The following is a 20,965-nucleotide window of genomic DNA, read 5'->3' as shown; positions in this document are numbered from 1 at the left end:
GCAAAGGGAAGAGCGGGAGGGCTTGGCCTAAGTCAAATCGTGGCCACTTCCTCAGTTCAGTTGACGACGCGTCGCTCGCCTGGCTCTATGACAACATAGTAGGAGAACAGCTGGCTGTTGGGTGGGCGGCTCGTTGGTTGGATGATTGGGTTAGTGGTGGCCAACTGGCCAAGTTGGCAGCATTTACAACATTGTGCTTAACACTTTGCGTCTGCAAGTCGCATCGCTGCCGCTTTTGATGCTCCTGCTGCTGCCGCTAGTGCTGCTCCTGCTACCGCTGGTGGTTCAGTAACAAACGCCTGCCCCTCCATTTTGCCGCATGTTGCAAAGTTGTGCTGGGCTTGCTGATGTATGCTCATATAACTTTGCCACTAACGAGACTCATGAGCTGCATAATAATGAGACAGCGGAGCAGCAGCGCAGCAGCCCTAGCCTTACTCCGCAAATAGGCGCCAACGGTAGCTGTAATCACTGAGCCTCCCCAGCGGCAGACGAGTCCCACGTAAATCCCACGCCTAAGCTTCAAGTTCCTGGAACAATGCTTCATTTCGCATTTATCGACAAGCGCACACACACATACATATATATATATATATCTATATATATATATATATATATATATATTACATGTGTAGCTGTGTCTAGTCAGAGCCCATCAATCGTGAACCGCCAATGAATTCCATGCGATTAATTTAGCAACTGATTTGCCGTTGACGAATAACAATGCAACATAATGTGCCACAATTATTCATTTCAACGGCTGACAAAAAAAAAAAGAAAAACTTTGCTAGCTGCGTTCCACTCGTTGGCTTCTCTGCATGCGAATGAGTTGGGCTGCCTTTGATTATGCGGCCATCCTTGGGCGCTACGGCTTATCCAGATGGCTTGCCCATCAGCTAGTCAGAGCTTGCCATCCATCAGTTAGAAGACTTGGGTCTTTAAGACTTTCAGCTACATTTATAGGAAAACTTTGTTTGAATGTTAAAGAAGAAGAAATATTAGAAGAGAGTGAGACAGTGAGAGATAGGGAGAAGAGAGTGAAAGAAAGGAAGAGAAAGAGAAAGAGAGAGAGAACGATAGAGAGAGTTAGAAAGACAGATAGAGAGAGAGAGAGAGAGAGAGAGAGAGGGAGAGGGAGAGGGAGAGGGAGAAGGAGAGGGAGAAGGAGAGGGAGAGGGAGAGTGAGAGAGAAAGATAGAGAGAGGGAGAGAGAGAGAAGAGAACGCTAGGAAGTTAGAAAGCTCGGCCGCGTGAGCGGTGCGGTTGCGGTGCTCTTGGGTGCCGCGAGCGCGGCGCGCGCGCGCCTGCGGGCCGCCGTCGCGCGCGTTTCGCCCTATGCGCGCGGCCTCGGAGAGCCGCGCCCGGCCGGCCGCCGAGCCCTTGGCGGCGGGGGGAGAGAGGGTGAGCATAGACCGAAGCGCAGCGCCATCCAGAGAGAGAAAGGTAGTTAGAGGGAAAATAGTTAAGAAGAGAGTATGGAGAATATAGGACGAAGTCGAAAGAAAGAGATGGATAATGAAGGATACCGAGAAGCAAAAGACAGAGAGAGATTCCACATACTCGCCTACATATACATCTGCTCTGCTTGGTAAATATCGGCTTCTATACTTGCAGTTATATACTATACTTCAGTTTATAGACTATATATGTATATATGTGAATATAGAGTCTTTGCTTTAAAGATTCGATATGGTTTTCATATAGATATCGCTGGGGATATACATTTTATACTTGTTCATAAAGGCCAAAGGGTATATTAGTTTTGTATAGTATCCGTCTTCGCCGCTATTGACAGTATATATATAATTTAATTAAATGAATAGTTTATTCGATTCTAGCTTGATCCCAGCTGAATGTATATATAAATTTATCGTATAGCTAAGCAAGTTGGAATCGTAGAATATCCGATTGAAATATATCTGACAAAGTTTTTATTTAGAATTCTAAAATTTGTGTTTGATTATAAATATTATTTAACTAAACTAGATGTGGCATATTGGAAAATATGTTACTACTTTTTCGGATCGATCTATGAATTATAGAATATATTTTTATTTATATTTTATACTTCGTAATAAATGTAGGTGTTTTTGGATCGTGCACGAGTATTCTACGGTTGATTGCACCCGACTGCAACAGTCTGGCCCTATCTTGTGGCAACTAGCGCTGCTTAAGGTTGCATAAGCCTAATTGAAAACAGTTGCAAATAAATATATTAGCTTTGAAATGTACTTGTAATAGAAGTACTCTTATCTACGTATAAAATACTTTCCGGCTAAGATGTCAGATGAATGCAATTGCTCAGTTTGTGCCCAACAAATCGCTCGTTGGTCACTTATTTTTGCCCAGTTGTCTTTTCAATTACCATAGCAAGGGCGAATAAAAAAGCTTTACCAACTGCCGAGTTGATCTCCCTTAGTGCCGCGCTCCGCCCAATCTCCGCCTTCCGCCTTCAGTCGGACCAGTGGCCAGTCGGACCTTTGGCCCATTGCGTTACAAGTGCAAATTAGTCGAGAGTGCCAACAAATTTAACGAGCAAATTTACACTCGAGCAGCGGCCACGACCGGAATCCAGTTTGGAGCAGCGACTTGCAACTGGCTTTGCCGTTGCCGTTGCCGTTGCCGTTGCCGTTGATGTTGCCTCTGCCTTTGCCTTTGGTTTTAGTTCTGGTATGCTTGGTTACGGTACGGTCCGTGGGTTCACTCGACTGTCTGCCCGGACCGTTCCTCCCGGACTGACCTGCTCCACGAACTGTTTGCCAGATCAAAATGGAACTTTTGCCACGCCAGCCAGTTGTAAATTTTCTGTGTTTGCGTTTCCGGGCCTCGAGGCACCTCGCTCCCTCTCCCTTTCCCTTGCTCCGTCTCTTTCTCTGAGTGTTGTGTGTGCCTGTTTTAATTTAGGGAACACAGCACAGCAATTGCCCTCCTCTCTGTAAAAAAAAACCGAGCCCCTGGAACCTTTGCTTAGCTCGCAGTGTCTTATTACGGCTCCACTTGGTGTTGGTGGGTCGCGGGGCACTTTGATAGCACGGCCTGCCTGCTGTGCGTATCTGTGCAAATTGTTTGCCACATCGCCACGCCCACCTCATGGCATGCCTTGCCATGTCACGACCTGGAGCATCTTTTATGAGAGTTTTCTTTGAATTTTACCGTTGGTCCGAGAGTATTTTGAAGCGTTGCCTCTCGGCTCGCTATGCTCGGAATGGAGCCGTGTGTGCTTGGCGTGTTCAAATTGAATCAAATATTGCTTTCAGGCAAGTCGCGCGGTCATTAGATCTGGTAATGGGCCTGTTCAACGGATGCTATCGTGACACGAGCTCATGGAATGCAAATTTGAGTCTGTCGAGATAAATAACGTGCAGCTTAACCTAACACGACTCAAGCTTAAACTATTCCATTGCCAAATATTGTGGAGCACTTGAAGTGCGTGAGACATCGGCACAGCGCAGAGCGTCCATCGCTAATTGGGACTGCAGTGTCCTGTGGCGGGCTCTCTGACTTTTGACCTTCTCCATTGGGTCGTCAAGCGTCAGCTTAGGCAACAGCTGAGCTCTGCCTGGCAACACAAGTGGACGCGGGCTTGAGTCCCGGTCTGGGTGAAAGACCCAAGTCAGAATCCGAATCTGGGCCACCTTCAGCTTGCTGCGTCTGCTGCTGGCCAGCTGTGAACCCATGTCAACTTTAATTGAATTTGATAGAACAAATATTTAGCAGCATCGCGCACCATTTACACCCGGCACACTTGGGAGACAGAGCTCCCAAGTGCCCCCCCCCCCTCTGCATTCCCTGCTGCAAGTCAAGGCCAAACAACAGTTGTAGCAGGAGGAGGAGGAGGAGGAGGAGGAGGGTAGGCTAGTGTAATCAATAAATTGCTATGTCATAATTAAGCTTAATATATTTATGCTTCTCTTTCTGTTCGTTTCTTTTTTCACTGAATACTTCATTCCGAATTTCACGCACTTCCACGGAAAATCGTTTTCTTTGATGCTCGCTTCGAAATTCTTTTGCCGTATGTCGAATCTGCACTCTAAAAGTGCTCAAAGATTCAGCTTTAGTATATTGAATAGCCTTTAATAATAATTGTAATTGCCAACAAATTCCGATTCAGATTTTGGTTACACAAAATCCCATCCGGAAGTCTGTAAAATAATTTGACAAATTTCTGAAGAAAGTTTTTCTTGAACTTCAACTTCAACTTAAATTTTAAATTTTCTAAAAGGATATTAGAGCTGAGCCGAGCAGCGCCGGTCAGTGTCCACCAGCACTTTGCTTGTGAAGGCAGCTAACACTAATAGGATTATTAAGTCAGATACCTTGTTTGTATGTCGACTCTGCTTTATGCATTCGAAAAATGTTTCAAATATGGCAAATATGGGCGAAGTTTATCGAAAGAATCGGAAGCTGCAATGGTATGTGGCATGTGGCATGCGGAATGTGGCATGCAAATGAGTAAATCAAAAGTGCTGTCTTTTTTCTGCTCCTCTCTGCTCTGCTCTGCTCTGCTCTACTCTCTTCTGCTCTGTTCTGTTCTGCTTTGTTCTTCAACTACTGCGCCCGAGCTGCAGCTCCTTCTGTTTTTCCATTCCGTTTGCTTTCGTTATTAAATTGCCAGCCACATTGCGCACACTGGGAAGTATTTATTAAGTCATAAGCTCCATCTCCTGCTACAGCTCCTGCTCCATTCCCATCTCCATCTCCATTTCCAGCTCCATTTATAGTCAGCAGCAGCACCCACACTTGTATTCACACTTGTATGCACACTTACACCCACATTCACACTCGCCACTCTCTCTCTGTCTCTCTCTCTCTCAGTCTCTCCTGTTCGCTCCCTCTCTCCTTGTCCCCTTCGATACACACATTACAGAAACGCACTCAGATGAACGTAACAATGCGGCTACTGGAACCACACGCTGCACAGTGGTTCACAATGCTCAAATGAGTGATCAAATTGCGATAATCTAAGCCTTAAATATACCCTAACTAACAGTCCATATTAGCTCTCAATGTTGTGATCAACGAACTTCTATCAAATTGCTTGATCTTGAGAAAGAAAGAGAGAGAGAGACAGAAAGACAGAGACAGAGAGAGAGATAGAGAGAAAGACAGAAAAACAGTAGGGGTTAGAGAAAGAGAAAGAGAAAGAGAGAGAGAGAGAGAGAGAGAGTAAGTACTATGCGCGCCCTGTTTTGTAACGGTACATGGCATACCTAAGCACAAGACCCTTAAATGATGCCAACTAGTGTTAATATTATATAAGTGAGCATGCTCAACTCTATATTTTTTATTTATATTTTTAGTATTATATTTTTCGAATTATATTTAAAATTTAGTTAGCTTGCTCCACTGTGCGCGAAATGCATTTCACACCTGCTCCAAAAAGGGCAAAAGACCAGCAGGTGCCACAGTGGCACACACAGCTATGGCAAACGAAGGCAGAGGATGCAATGCAAACACACACACAGTGTGTGTTTGGCTTGTGTGTGTGTGTGTGTGTGTGTGCGCATACACATGCAAATGTAGTGTGTGTAAACATATATGGTGTTAACAATGAACACCGAACTTTATGCTGCCAAGGACTCCAGCGCACTTGCACGTGCACACACACACACACACACACACACACACACACACACACACCTGCACACACATACATATATATATGTAGTTGGTTGCTTGCAATTGCAAAGCGCAAACTTTGCGAATCTTAACGATTTGCTTATTGTTCTTTCTCCATTGGCATTTACTGAGTATTTTTTAAGTTTGCCATTACGTGGGGCACGCTGTCTGTGGCGCCGACACTGTGCGGCAACTGGCAACAGCAGCAGCAGCAGCAGCAGCAGCAGCAACGGCAACGGCAACGGCTGTGTGGCACGACCCTGACCGCAGCGACGAAACCGCCTTTGCCACGCATCCGTGAGTCTCGAGCCATTTTACACACACACATGCACACATATGTGCAGCGTCTAACGGAACTGCGCTCCTACTTTAATTGTTTCGCATGTTGCAGCCACACACACACACACGCACACACTCTCATGGAGTACACACACAAATTAGCTTTCAATTAAAAAGTCTTTAGAAGCAGCATAAAAAGCTTTTAGAGAAAAGTTATCGAAATTGTCGATAAGCTAGTTCGATAAATATATAATATATATATATATACTATATATATATAAGACTGTTGACTTCAGATCTGTTGTCTATTGGCGTAAGCTATTATAAATTATAAATCTCATTTGAATTCAGGATGCTCAGCTGTCAAATGGCAACTGGTATACCCTGCAATCGATGCAGAGAGCAGGGTATATTTGTTTTAGTGCTGTAGTCAAATGAACGCTAGTCTAGCATGTCGCCAAGTGGCTTGCGAGTCGAGCATGCCATTAGCCGCGCATTCTCGCAGGGCATTCAAACAAAAGCTTAGCATTAACTAATTTAATTATGCGGCCAAATTGCAGCGTCAGTTGTTGTTGTTGTTGTTGTCGTGCTCGCTGCATAAATCACTTTGTGGCAATGGAAAGGGGCGGGACGGTATGGAGTGGGCGAAGGATAACGCTGAATGGCATGAAATGTCTTTGACGGCGGGATATCGCGATTCCGAGCCATTGACTCAAATTTGTCAAGGCGGCGAGCCAGCCATGGCCGAGGCCACGCCCACTAAGCTGACTAAACTAAGCGCGTTGCGGACATTAAACGGAACTGAAACGCACTGCTCGGGGACTCTCTCTCAGGCAGAACAATGGCAGGCCAAGCTGCGTCTAGACGGCCTGGCAAAGGCAAGCTAATAAACTTCCACATTTCCGACATCAGCTTAAGCGGCATTAATGACGCGTTGGCGTCCAAATGATTTATTAACAGTTAGCTCTTCCCGCTGATGAAGCTGTCGTCTGACACTCTCCGTGTGTGCATGAGTGTGTGGAGCGCCTTATCAAATGTCATTAAGATTGCTGCCAAGATTATGCCGAAGGCAGGCCAACTATAGGTTCCTCCATGGAACCCTCCTCAAAAATCAAGTGAATTCTGAATCGATTTATATTTTCCATTTAGAGAAGATATTTCATATTGTATGTATGTAACTATGCCAGGCATTATGGATCGATGCTCATTGGTCGTAATTAGCTTAGAGACTGTTTACTGCCCTTTCAGTTGTTGTGGATACCGGAATCTCGGGATTTAGGCCAAGTTCTGGCATCGGAGTGAGTAATTTGGGAAAATGATCCAATTTATGCTGAACATCAATTACTTTGCAGCACTGGACCAGTCCATAGACGGGATAGTGGCGTAATCTGCTGAAGAGACTCTTCTGTAGCCACGGCACCTCGTGGCAGATGCTCTCGCATAGACCGTTGCGCTCTCTGGTCGTGAACTGTAAAGTGCATTGGAATTGAAATAGTTTGAAAAGCAAATAAAGCAAAGTTGTTAGCACTCACGAAGGGTGAATTGTGGGCAACGAGAACGAACTCATCTGTGCCATTCACAGTTGGCTCCACTGGGCGAACATGTGCCCAGATGTGTGCCGGCACGTTGACAGTATCTCCCGAGTCCAGCTCAATGGACAGTGTGCGGTTATCATCGCAGGCATGCAGCGTGGGCATGACAATTGTACCGGAGACACCGACATTGACATCATATTTGGCATCAGCGCTCGCATCCCTGAGGGCGTTCAGAAAATGGCGCCAATTGCCGTTGCGCAGGGCTCGCAGCCAAACAATTGAAAGCATATCCTGGAACTGATCGAGGTCACTTCTAAGGGCATCATCCTGAATTAGGTTGGCATATTCGAAAGTGTCGCTGCCGAACAGCGTCTTCAGATGTTTGTCTTTTAAGAATGCCTCATGTATGTTGAGCGAGCTGCAAAAATGTAAATTCTTAATTCAACCACTAATTTCGCTACTCGGCTGTAGATGGCGCTAGCCACAGCGGACAGTTGAGTTGAGTTTGAACCGTTGACACTATGATATCCTTATCCTAATCATATTCATTGCATACCTGAACGACTTGAACAGATTTTTGCTATAGATCACTTCAATGTCCAGACCTAAGTGGTTGAGCTGTCCCACTTCTGACTGTAGAAAAGATGTGCTTAGCACATTTATTATGAAAGAATATGCTGAGGGCTGATCTTACCTGTTCTATCAGCTTGATTTTGGGTGGATATGCCGTGTAGCTAACATACTTAAGCTGCTGCTTAACAATATCGTAGCATATGGCAACACTTTTTATTGAGCCATATTCTCCAAAGGTCTGGCCAACAACAAGACTCATGTATTCATTGCAGGCCGCCATAGACGTGGAGCTCTCATACATGGGGTAAATCTGATTGTCCATGCATTTTAAATTAACAATCTGAATTTCCTCTGATTGCCACAATGTATGAAATTCGTCGCCATAGCAAGTCAAGTTGATGCGTTTTTGTTCATTCAACAAATTATATTCAACATTGCTAAATTTAAACAAGATTGTACATCAAGTCCTATCAATTGGTTAACAGAGATACACTTGACATACGAATTTATGCTGAATCCTTTACTACAATACAGATCAATTGATTCATAGTTGTCCCGGGATATCGTCGTCGCCTCTGTGAGCCAATGCTTCGATCCAAAATGAGTTATTATTTGCGGTTTAGGGAAATGAGTTTCGAGTACACAGTACGCATCCACGGCCTCGAATACCAGCGCAAGACCGATCAAGCCCAGAATGAAAACATTCAACGATTTCATCACGGCGAATAAAAAAGTACTGTGTAGCAGCTGCCTAGACTCAGCTTCTTTTATAGCACTTTTAATCTATCACACAAGGCTTCATACGCCTGAATATAATATATTTGCTTATTCAGCAGTCTGTCGAGCATCATAAGGCCAGGCTATTTATACACAAAGGTCAGTCTAATCAGGCACATAATATATATATATATATATATATATATATATATATATATTATATTATTATATATTCCCATTTAATTAAATAAAAACATGATTGAAATGCAGTTAATACATTATATCTCTCTTAAGAGCTAGAGCCTCCAAATTTTGTATTTCGTTTTATGCAATTTTGATTATTGTTGTATTTTGAATACCAGCTCAAAATTTCTCCAAATTCTTTAAATTTAAGTTCTGTTGGAAATAGGGCCATTATGTGAATTTCAAATTTCCTTAAAATCCATTAAGTAAAACCGAAGTTATTCAACAAAGCGGCGGGGCTGCGAGAGGCGACGCTCGTAAGCAGTAATCTTTGGGTTCGAGTCCTTGGGTCAGTTTTTATTTGTTTTATTGTGATTGAATACTCTATACAAACTACAGAAAGAATTAAAAAAAACGCAGATAGTACTGCGATAAGCTGCCCAGATCAAATGCCCAAAGCACTCTGAGGCAGACACGTGCTGCGCTTGATTCCGAGATAACCGCAGCGCCATGCAGGTTGAATGCGCTGGCCTCGCTGGGCGTGATTATGCCACAATTGCGTCTGCTGCTAGTGTTGATTTGCGCATTGCATTTAATTTCGATTGTGCTTCTAACTTATAAATATAAACCCAATCCCTTCAGGTATCTCTTTCTTAGCTTAACTTTTTCGTTTTTGAACTGCCTTGGTATGGTATCAATCCGCCTTCCAGCGTAGCTTCTACGATTACAATAAAATAGTCTCAGATTGCTATTGAAGCAAACAGCATCCATTCCATCTGCTCCTACACCTTCAGTTGTAGCTCTCGTATCAAGCAACGCGTTCACTTGAGACGACTCCTCGGGAAATTGCTGCATTCGAGATCAATGTTCCAGTTGATTAATCTCAAATTTTGGCCTCTTCAAGCCTATGAATCGTAGTAGATCTATCATAGACCATATCATCGAAACCCACTTCTCAGCAGTTCTCCTCGACTCATCAAAACGTTGGAGGCCCAAGCACTTTTTGCTTTAACGGAACCGTGGTTAAGTCCTACTCATTATAAGAGTGAGATCAATGACTGAACGTCGAGCGCGTCTTATCTTTTCTCGTCACTCCATGATAGTTAGAATTATACGTAGATAATTATGGGAAACTGCGGGCTTTCTATGGTGCCACAGGTCGTATGGAGTCATTGGATTGTCACCAAAATGAAATAGGTTGCAGCTGCAACCCAGAACCCTTTGTACAAGCCTGGTAAAAGCTCTTTAAGTACTCATTCTGGCTCTTAGAATATCATGGCTCTAGATATTTATGCGATTGTTTGAGTGTTGAGCTCAGGGTGTGCCCGAGTTGGTCAGATTCAATTAAGGCACGCTCAGCTTACTGAGTTGTCCTTAGTTCAGCGAGGGAGCACTGTACTTAACTGCACTCATTGTGCAACTGATATGTCGAGCATTATCCACGCTGACATCCCATGCAAACTCTAATTGTAGCTGCTGCAGCTGTAATGCCACCCACTCAACCACTCAACCACTCAACCACTGACCCTCTCCATCTATCCGCTTAACCGCCCCAAGCTGACCGCAGGCGATTTGAAATCATGCAGATGCGTATATTGCTTTGCGGTTGGGCGGTTGCTTAACCACTGCAGCAACTGTGAGCTGTGTGGTGCAGTATGGTTCAGTGGGTGTGGCCGGGTGTGTGTATGGCCTAGGTAGCCGGCAATTACTCATTGCGTATATGTCGCTAATTAGACGCAAGTGTTGTCGATAATGAAGTGGCGCTTTGTGCACGGCTAAAGCATTATGTGGGCACGAGGCAAGGACAATCAGGACGACGCCGGCGACATATGGCTGGGCGCTGTTTAAGCTGTAAAGCACGTCGCCAGACGTGGCGCTCGCATTACACAGCGCACGTCTCGCCGATAGCTTCTGCTGGTGCGCGTGCTCCATTGTCCTAGCGCCATCTAAATGGCTCTGTGTGATAACTTTTTTGTTCGCCCTGGCTCCCGAGTAAGTTTAACAAAACGAAGCTAACCAAGCAAGCAAGCAAGCAACCCACCAGCCAGCCCATCCGACGCACGTGAACAATAGTGAAAACGAAGAGAACACACAAACTTGCCGCGGGTAAACAGTCCAACTAGTCGAGCTTATTAACCAAGGTCTAGGCTCCCCTCCACGCACTTCCAAACTGGCAACATAAATGCCCGCCCAATCGCCTGGCCAGCTGCTTGATAGGCAAGCAGCTTGTGGAGCATGCGCGACAATAGTTTTTATGGATTACCAGATGTTCGGGCGGATCAAGCAGCAATAGGAAAGAGAGCTGAATCGAGATCTACCGGTCAAAGAGAGAGAGACAGAGAGAGGGACAGAGAGAGAGAGAGAGATGTAGAGTATCTGCTGAAAAGTCCAAGGTTCCTTTTGAACAACGGAAACTCAGGGAAAAACTTTATAGGAGAGAAGTCATTAAAGTATTATAATAGGAGTTTCACTGGTTTGTCCTTGTGCACTACTGGCGGCAAGTCTGCCTATCCAAAGTTGATAAACAACCCTCGTATTTCATCTCAGCAACATTTTTCGGCCATCCATGACGTGCCTCCGCTCGTTCATCCATCCGTCCGTTCGCTGTCTTGTCCGCATGCCAGCTCACGTGCTGTGTGCCCCCTCCGTCCACTGAGGTCTGCGACAAACATGAGCCTCATCCGCATCTCGAATCTCGCATCGCCCGTCCACACGACTGAGGCAAATGGCGTGCACGAAATCTCAATGCGTGACGCCCTGTTGCGAAACAGAAAAAAACGAAAGGAAATAAATATTTTGATAAAATTAAAACGAATAGCTACGGATTTTTATTTACTTGGCAACAAAAAAAGAAGAAAAAAAACAATGATGATGAAATTCCCATTTCAGAACGAACATTTTTGGCACCACTTTCAATTTCTCATATGCAATGTGAATAAGCCCGACCTGAAAAGCGTTTGAAGTGAACTAACTTTGTATGGAATGTGGTTTCACATAAAAGTCTAACATGATGGACTAGTCCGACTGTTTGTAGACGTATAGATGCCTTCGGGAATATAGAAGACTATCAATACTTGAACTCTGTTGCGATCGATTGAGGGAAAGTAAAAATACAAAACTTGCTGTCAATTGAATACGAAGGACGAACACGATACACTCTTCGGGTTATATGCATCGCATCGATCGGTTAATAATCCTTAAATTACTTAAGGTTCTTATGAGACAGAAGCATGCTTGCTTAGCTCGTTTATCTAGATCGAGTCGAAAGGTCGAAAGCTTGCAGACTTCATCCATGGCTCTAGTTATAAAACAAGTTTACTTAGAATCGATAAAATGTTATCGATCTTGCATACATAGAGCTTCAATTCGTATAGGATGCGTGTGTATGAGCGCAGCCGATTATCTCTACAAACTGTGGCACGGTATCTGCTAGTCGAGCATGCCCCACTCGCTCGTACCGCTTTACTCGTTTCGGATTGTCCTTTTGTCGGCCGCTGGTGTCGCCTTTTGTAGTTTTTATTGCCCGTCTGTCAATATCCGGCGGCAGATTTCGCCCCACTTGGAGCGACAAATTTGGCTGGATTCTCGGCGCTCGCCCTTTGATTCCATTTCCCGTGCGGCACATAAGTAATGCAACTGAATGGAGCTACCAGACTGCTGGCTGTGTCGTTGTTTGCATGCTACAACTTTAAGGATATGTGGCCATAAACAACTGAACGTAAAATGCCAGCTCCCAGGGCCTCGGGGATGCGACCCATCGCAACCGCCTCTCGCGCCTGCCCGTGCGCCGGCTAGCTGTGAGCGTGCGGATATGTAAAAAAGGCAAAGGATAAGGCAAAGGATGCCTGAGAGGTGTGGCGTTTGGGATGTGTCGCTGGGAATGTAACCGTAACCGTAACCGTAACCGTTGCCCTTGGCTACGCACAATTTGAATTAAATTGCACTCGACGCATTCTGTGTGCCTGCAAGGACATCCAAAGGACTCGCACTCCAGCAACGACTTAACCAACATGCCAGGATTCAATTAATTCGAGGACACTCTAGCCACATGCAACTGCTGCTGCTGCTGCTGCTGCTGCTCCTCTCCCAGCCATTTGTACACAAATAATCAAGTTAGCCACGTTAAGAGCTTCAATTTAATATGTTGCCAAATTGGCTTTTACATGACAGCCAATGGCTAAATAAACACACACAGATGTCCTTTGTCCATTGTCAGCTTAGTTTTCAACAAATTCTTGAGCAAATGCCGAAACTGCTAAAACTTTGCCAAGCTTACGAAACTTCACTAATTAAGTGTACTCGAATGCAATGCGATGCGGAATTTGGATTTGGATTTGGATTTGGATTAACAAATTGTATTTTACGAAATTTAACAAATCATGCGATGACAGTCCTGGACAGTTGAGCTCTTTAAGTAACCCAATCCAGTATCGATCTGACTGGAACAGTATTGAACCCTCCCTCGTCTCCATTTATCTAGTAGTCCACAGCCTGTGTCACCTCCTTCCCGACTTACTATTTCTCTTTCCACTCCCAAGTTTTAGTTCAAGTCTTTGCTCGCACTCTGCTTCGGGTTATGATTAGATTGTGCCAGCAATTGCTTTAGTTTTGAAGCACATATCATATTTATACATATATCAATTGCTTCAGTGCAGTGCAGCCTTGGCTTGCCTCTCTTTTCTGCCTGTTGCCGTAATTGCATTGCGGTCGAGCGTAGCAGACAGCATAATACTCGTTCAAGAACAGCTTAGATAAAATATAGTTATAATTTGCAGTTGAATTAGTTGGGGACATGACAGACGTTGATCCTTGCTCTGAATATAGTCACGTTCCCAATGCATGAAAATACAATTTTGATCAAAGCCAGAAACTGAACTGAAAAGGAAACCAAACGGAACTTTTATTGGAGACTACAAAATACAAAAGAGAACTGGCGCCACCTGTGGTTTAATTTGTGCATTACAAAATATATATATATTGATTGTTATGGAGCTAGGGAGGAGCTGTCGAGTTTGGTTTCGGCTTTGGCTTCGGTTTCGGTTTTGGGTCCTCCATTTGCGACTCGGACTGGCTGATGGAGGGCATCTCGGAAATGGAATAGGAGGGGCGATAGATGCGCTCGTCGAATATATCAATGTCCTGCACAGAAATGCTCTTCACTAGCGTCGTATTCGGCAGGATGGAATACTTGGCCAGCCGCTCGCCACGCTCGCTGGCTATTGTCTCCGTGCGTAGATGCTCGGCTCCGTCGCGTGTTATCACGCACAGATCGATGTTGGAGCCGGAGCCCAGATCGTTGAACACACCAGCGCTAATTGCCTTGCGCACCAGCTGCTTGCCATCCTCCAGATTCAGAGTGGGACTCCAGCCCTGCTCCAGCACAGCCATGGCAGCCAGCGTGCCAGAGCCCATCGCTGCATAGGGTATCTTGTCGATGGAGCCGCACGGATGAATGCAGTTTATGTGCGGCCCATACTTGTCCACCCCGCCCATGACTAGGGCGGCACTGATGTGACCCTGGTAACGAAACAGTGTACGCCGCAGCATCATGCTGGCGCAGATCAGCGGCACCTGGCGACCCGTATTCAAGCCATGCAGGTCCAGCTCAGCGGATGTCATCAGCGTCATCTGTTCCGTGTCAGCGGCGGTGCCTGCTCCGCAGCAGCTGTGAAGAGCAAATGAGACTGGGCTTGACCGACCAAGAAACACCTAACGGACCTCAATGACCTCTCGCTTGGAGGCGTTATCGGAAAATGCAAAATGTTGTGACTCTAGCCTAAAGATGCTTGAGATATGCTCAAGAAAACTGAAAGTCTGATCGATTATTCGAAACGTGACTGTAAGGTTTGTGAAGCTCTTAAAGGTTCAAGGCTTGTCGCTTTTATACATACGGACAGACGGACAAGATGAAGAGGGGTCGACAGTTCAGCTCGTTCGTCGGACATCTCAAGGAAAATCCAGACCATTCAATAAATTCGGGGCGTGGCAAGAGATAGATGCAAAGATAAAGGCAAAAATGTCCTGTTTAGTTGGCTTACAAGATGTGATCCTGCAGGCGATGTATCTTCGAGCAGTTCTTGTCCGACACAATGGGTCCCTCAGTGGCGCGGGTGTCGGCACCGAGTATGACCCCATCCTGGTAGATGATGCCCACGATGGATGTGCCCGTGCGCACTGCCAAAGGCGGCTGATACCCGTTCTTGAGCAGCTGTGCATTGCTTTAAAGATGAGATGAGCGAGATGGAGTGTTAGCTAGATGGAAAGCGGCTCTAGATTTACCGTCTGGCATTGACGAAATTAAAGGCGCATCGCATTTCCTTGTCCTGAAAGTCCTGTGCCTCCAAATACGACAACATGTTGTATGATAGACAAAAAAATTTGAATTTATTTTTCGATTCTCTACTCAATTTCTGGCGCTCTCAATAGAAACTGATGTAGATATGATTAAAAAAAATTCGTATGGCTAACAATACCAGGAGCAGGCATCGCCTACCTAATGACTAATTGCCTCAGCCCGCAGCAGGACGAGGGGCGCAGCTTACGGCTGAGGAAGCAGCGAAGTCATAGCAAGCGAAATCAATTTCAATATTCAATTGATAAGAGTGCTTGAACCCACCCATCTCTCTCTCTCGTACACACTCTCTCTCTCTCTCTCTCGCCAATTGCTTCATTTATGTGACACATGGCAAACGCCCGAGCTGAAGCTGCTGGTGAGTAAGGGAACTCTTCGTATGTAACTAATAAACCCAATGAATAGTGAAGAATGGCTTTCGTGTAGGTATGCCGGAGAGCGTGTTGGAGCTGTGGCCAGGTATATAATGTGCTAGGTCTAGATATTCGGAGGGGAACGCTTAAAGAGGACAGTTTAAGTTCAGAATACAAAGACTGAATCGATTTTAGGCAACTGGCAACTTGCTTTTCGAACGAAATACAATTAGGATTAATTAGAGTCCGGTTATATTTTAATTAGCATTTGGACAGACCCGTGCGAAGTGCTGTTATGCAAATGACAAACACTTTGATTGGCAGCTGGAGGGCGCGGGTGGGCGCATTGGGAATGGGGCAATGCGAACGGCAAATGGCAAATGGCAAATGGCAAATGGACGGGCTGCAAAAATGACTTCCAGTTGCAACTTGACGACAACTTTGCTGCAACTTAATTACGAGGGGGAGCGGCAAAGGGACTTGAGATGCCGGACAACGACTGCTTTTTGGGGCTGCCAGCTGGCGGCGGACTTGCAACTTGCAACTTGCAACTTCGAAGTTTGCTTAAACAATTTTGCGCTGCATTTGGCCAAGAACTGAAAACTTTGCAGCTGCTTATGGAACAACAATAGCAACAACAAGGATGCAAAAACCCAAATCCCAATCGCAATCCCAAATCCAAATTCAACTTTCGTCGTGCTATCCGCAAATTCGCTTTTGGGCAGCTGTGCCTATTGCACCAAGAGCGACGTCCACAACGGGGTGAGCGTTGGAGCGAAGGATAGCATATTAAAGCATTTACTCTGTCCACCCACAGCTCAAAGCTAAGTATGAAAATATTGATATCTATCTATATTTTGCTTCGCTAACAATTCCCTAAAACTTAAAGCTCCTAAAGGGTGGCAAAGCGCCTTGCAAAGCTAGAGTCGTAGGCAAAGTCCTTTCATCGGCGCGTAAGACAGACGTGTCCAGGATAATAAGACGATAATCGAACCCCTCAAAAGAAAAACATGTTGAAAGTTTGGGAAGTTACTAAGTAACTTTTCGAATCCCTTTACAATGGATCCTATGGTAAATAGCACATTTAGCAGAAAATTATTTAAAATTAATATCACATAAAAAGTATATAAAAATTAACATGAATTATTCAAAATCCATGTCAAAGGTGTTCAGGTTAATGTAAGTAAATTTAAACAACTTTCGAAGTCATAGTTCGAAGAAACGAAAACATTTTCGAAAAGTAGAACAATATTATTGCAAGCTAAAACTTTGATTGCTTGTTTGAAAGAGCGTGATTTAGCATTTAGTCTTCAAATATATAAAAACGAGACGATTATATCAAAATCACCATCAAAATTAATTGTGGCCCCGCGTCGGAAATTTACATTTAATTATTTTCGAAATAGAAACAATGTTACCAGCTTCAATATAGCTTGAATCTCATTGAGCGCCATGTGATTTGTGCGACAGAGCGAGATAGCTGCTGTGCTTTGCTACTCACTTCTCTCCTACTGCTGAGCCAGCGCAATACTTTGCTGTCAATTAGATGTTCGGAACGTTTGCATTTGCGCTCGTGTGCAGAACTACCGTATGGCCCATTGAATGTGGCATAAAATTGCTTAATTAAATTGGTCAACTAGCTACAAGATGTAGTTTGTCATGGTTACCTAGAGCAAACTTTGATTGCTAATTGCCGTCAAGCAAAAAATAAAAAAAGAAGAAAATAAGCCATGAGAGAAGCTGCAGCTGAAGCGTATTGTTGCCTAGTTACAACTGCTGCTCGTCCTCTCTCGTTCTGTTGTCAGCACATGTGCAGCTAATTAAACGGGACATTTGACACGGTTCGCTAATTATTGTGAAATCTGCGTCGAAGAGCGATGAGAGCTGGGCCACGGGCAGAAACTTATTCAATTGTGTGTCGTATCCTGGCAACGAAACAAATTGCATTTACACACAACCCGCTTTTATCCCTTCCTTAATGCTTATCAAGAACTTTGATGGACTTCTCGTGGCTTTTGCATATGGATTGAAAAGAATATCTTAATTACCGTTTGCAAATAGCTTGCTGCATTTGCATCCAATTATCAGAAATATTCTTTCTCCAATTATTAGAGACTATAAATGAATGAACTTAAACACATTGAATTCCCTCTAAAATACCATTTGAAATAATAATTATGAATTATGAGGAAAAACACTTATTGCATACATTCGCATGAAAACATAAAAATATTTTATTGAATACCATTTTATGTCTCATTTATATTATCGCCTCGATCGGTGATAGCCAAAATGGAGATTTGCGTATTTTCCTCATTTGAAATGGGCTAAAGAATACAGAAATAAATATTAGATATCTACTAAAATAGCGGCATTAGAGTAGTTAGCAGCATTTTTAAGCAGAAATATGCGGTCACACTGTGTGGCGATCTGTTAACCCAAACAGTTGTAAGAATTTACCTGATATTGGCTGGCAATGAGTGCAACAGAGAAAAGTGACGATTTTGAGATTCGTGTGGCTGGAGTGGAGGATGGCGATAGAATGATGCAGTTCCTCCATCTACACTACTACCGGGAGGAGCCCCTTACTGCCGGTTGTGCGCCTCCTGAGCCGGACGAGGAGGATCAGAAATTCCTGCTCTCCAATTTGCCGCACGGCACCTGCCTTTTAATGTTTCACAAAGATCGTATTGTGGCCGTCGCTGTCGCAGGTCCCAAGGGGCCCGACGAGGCGGAACATCTGTTCGATGAGGCTGCAAAGCTTGCCGGCAGCAAATGGGGTCGCATTTTGGGCATTTTGGCCAGGGCTGAACGTGATGCAAACGTCTTCAGTCGCTACGGCGTGGACAGAGCTATCCATTTGCACGCCCTCGGCGTGGATGAGCAAATGCGTGGACGTGCTATAGGTGAGCGACTCGTGAACGCCCTCGCTGCCCGGGGCAAAGAGCTGGGCTATCAACTGCTTACCGCCGACTGCTCCAGCTACTACTCCAGCCGTCTGATGAAGCGCCTCGGCTACGAGCTGGTCAACAGCATACCCTACGCCAACTACGTGGACGCCGCTGGGGAGCAGCTCATTCGACCACCTGCACCCCACAAGGCCTTGGAGACACTCGTTCTACGTTTATAGCTCCATTTCGCAAGAAACTCTTATCAAAGCGAGATAGAATGAGGGGGAGACCTTATCTAAATTATAAATGAAAAGCATTGGCCCAAGACTTATCATTAATATTTTACATTAGAACAAATACTAAGTTATTGGACGCACAAGAAATCAATGATGTAATTGGGAATTGCATATGTATGTGTATATGTAAATAGTGCGACAATACTAATTATCCTAATTATACAAGAGCTAATATATGTACTTAGTTGTAGTTAGAACTGTTACCTGTTATATACAAATACAGTCTAGTTACCGTAGCAACTTGACCTTAAGGAATGGGAGCTGCCGCGTCCTGCTCTTAGCTGCTTTAAAATTAGCAACATTGTTGACAGATAGTCAAAGGATGTGCGTGCTTTTCATAATTGAGTTCAGATTACGCCGTAAGTCGTTGGAGATGATGAAAAAGGAATCCTGCAGCAGGATGCAAATTAGACGGAGAAGGCAAACGTGAGCCTTGTTAGTGAAGCAGAATGGTCAATAATAAAGTGTTATATATGTATGCGTATAGAGTTTCATTGTTACTTTGTACATAGATTGACAATGCTGCGGAGGACAGTCTTGAATTGCAGCTACAAACGTATCAGCAAATGTAATCCGCAAAAAGGAATACACAAAAGGAAGCGGCAAGGAAATGTGGCCCACTCCATGGCATTGGTCAACGGATTATGGCGCTGTTCTTGAATCCTGTTCAAGTGAAATCGAGCGCATGAAGTTTAAGTGCCGGCCATTGTCCAACGAAATTTGGCGTAATTGGAGCAAAGCTTTTGGAGGAAACTGCGCGCGATGGTGCACGGGGTAGTCCAAGGTCAGGGCCAAAAGGGAAAAGGAAAAATACTAACCGAAATTGTTCAAACAAATCAACTAAAAATAAAGAAATGCTGCACAATAAAAGCATTAACAGTGTGTGCGAGTGAGAGAGTGAGTGTGTCCTTGAACATTGTGTGCCAAATGCATGGGCATCTTGGGCGCGAGGGAGCGAAGTGACAGGCAGCGATAGCGGCAGCGGCAGCGGTAGCGTAGCTTAACACACACTTCAAGCGCGAAGCGAGCCACAGTCACGTACATTTTATAAACTTGATGGCACGTCAGGCCCTTTGTCCATGGCTGGCGTAGTGCCTGCTCGCTTGCTCCTGTTTGCTATCGTTTGGCTGCGCGCCTCCTTGCGTTCGTCAACTGCTGCGCTGCGCTAGCAATTCGCCGCAAAGCTTCCCTTTTTCGCCGCATACACCATTTGGCCGTCGCTGCTGCTACTGCTGTTGTTCAAAAGCAGCGTTCAATGCTACCGAAATGCCAGAACAATTCGTGCCGCGTGCGCGTTCGGTTCGTTTCTTTTAGCAGCGGCTTAACTTGCTGCTGCTCAGTTGCCAATTGCCAGTTGCTGCTGTTTGTCAGTGTTTTTGGTTTGAACGTGCTTCACAATTTTGTTAAGTGTGTGTGTGTGTGTGTATGTGTGTGTGTGTGTGTGTGTGTGTGTGTGTGTGTGTGTGTGTGTGCGTGTATGTGTGTGTGTGTGTGCTCATGTGAAAGTAAACAACAAGCCGCATGGCGCCGGCAAATCTAAGAACCAGTCAAATGTGAAGTAAACCAACACTGCACAAAAACAAAAAAAGTCGAAAATGGCGCTGAGCAGCGGCAACGCAGCCTAAGTCGAAGTCGAAATTCATTCGTTGATTGAGATTCGCGCGATTTGCTTTGCACGGCCATTTTTCAAATTTGTTTTGGTTTTTTTGTTGTTTGTTTTTTTTTTACAGTGCTATTCAACAGTAACCGTCGCCGAAACTCTGAAAAACCACAGAAGAAAGAAGAGATATCTGAAATATAAACGTCAGCTCAAAATGCCGCGTGAACTGTTGCAAAAACGTGTCCGCATCAGCCGGCTGTGGATGCTTCCGCTACTGGGCCTGTGCCTGGCCAGCTTTGCTTTGCGCTGCGATGCGCGTGCGGTAAGTGCCTGATGCAATCCCACCCCTCCGCCCTCTGATCCCTCGCGCTTGCCTAGACAAGAGCTATTCATGGCTTGCCACACATTCCACACGAAGCTGCCCCGAAAGCCCTTGCCGCTTGACTCAATCGCCATCGCGATTACTTTGTTTCGCCCAGCTTGTTTAAGGATGTCGCGCACAAAGCGCAATTGATAGATTAAGTGCCTTGAACGAGCGTTGAGCGTTTAGCATCTAATTCACTTTGG

The 20,965-nt window shown here is 44.9% G+C and overlaps 4 protein-coding genes across 4 annotated transcripts in view; 2 read left to right on the top strand and 2 right to left on the bottom strand.

Moving 5' to 3' along the window:
• Positions 1–7,018: 7,018 nt before the first annotated feature.
• LOC111591890 lies at positions 7,019–8,758 on the bottom strand. Its single transcript, XM_023303797.2, has 5 exons — positions 8,509–8,758; positions 8,128–8,443; positions 7,990–8,066; positions 7,431–7,851; positions 7,019–7,366 (listed from the first exon to the last, which is right to left on the bottom strand). Exons 1-5 carry the CDS (start codon positions 8,721–8,723, stop codon positions 7,121–7,123), a joined length of 1,275 nt encoding a protein of 424 aa, XP_023159565.2. The 5' UTR covers positions 8,724–8,758; the 3' UTR covers positions 7,019–7,120.
• Positions 8,759–13,818: 5,060 nt separating this feature from the next.
• LOC111591885 (proteasome subunit beta type-7) lies at positions 13,819–15,356 on the bottom strand. The gene is made up of 3 exons (XM_023303789.2): positions 15,186–15,356; positions 14,945–15,124; positions 13,819–14,571 (listed from the first exon to the last, which is right to left on the bottom strand). The coding sequence occupies exons 1-3, from the start codon at positions 15,260–15,262 to the stop codon at positions 13,899–13,901; spliced, it is 930 nt and encodes a 309-aa protein (XP_023159557.1). The 5' UTR covers positions 15,263–15,356; the 3' UTR covers positions 13,819–13,898.
• Positions 15,357–18,036: 2,680 nt separating this feature from the next.
• On the top strand, positions 18,037–19,562 carry LOC111591894 (dopamine N-acetyltransferase). The gene has a single exon (XM_023303800.2). The coding sequence runs from the start codon at positions 18,088–18,090 to the stop codon at positions 18,739–18,741; it is 654 nt and encodes a 217-aa protein (XP_023159568.1). The 5' UTR covers positions 18,037–18,087; the 3' UTR covers positions 18,742–19,562.
• Positions 19,563–20,039: 477 nt separating this feature from the next.
• Positions 20,040–20,965, top strand: part of LOC111604748 (nuclear pore complex protein DDB_G0274915) — a 34,782-nt gene continuing 33,856 nt past the window's right edge. Inside the window, exons 1-2 of the mRNA XM_030223696.1 lie at positions 20,040–20,097; positions 20,529–20,720. Coding sequence (XP_030079556.1) covers positions 20,065–20,097; positions 20,529–20,720 — 225 coding nt within the window. The 5' untranslated portion in view covers positions 20,040–20,064. The remainder of the gene's footprint in view (positions 20,098–20,528; positions 20,721–20,965) is intronic.

The sequence above is a fragment of the Drosophila hydei genome, unplaced genomic scaffold, assembly GCF_003285905.1.
Source record: "Drosophila hydei strain 15085-1641.00,03,60 unplaced genomic scaffold, DhydRS2 tig00000250-arrow-arrow-pilon, whole genome shotgun sequence".
Lineage (NCBI taxonomy): Eukaryota > Metazoa > Arthropoda > Insecta > Diptera > Drosophilidae > Drosophila > Drosophila hydei.
The sequence above is the reverse complement of the archived record's forward strand: the minus strand, read 5'-3'. Positions and strand labels throughout refer to the sequence as shown.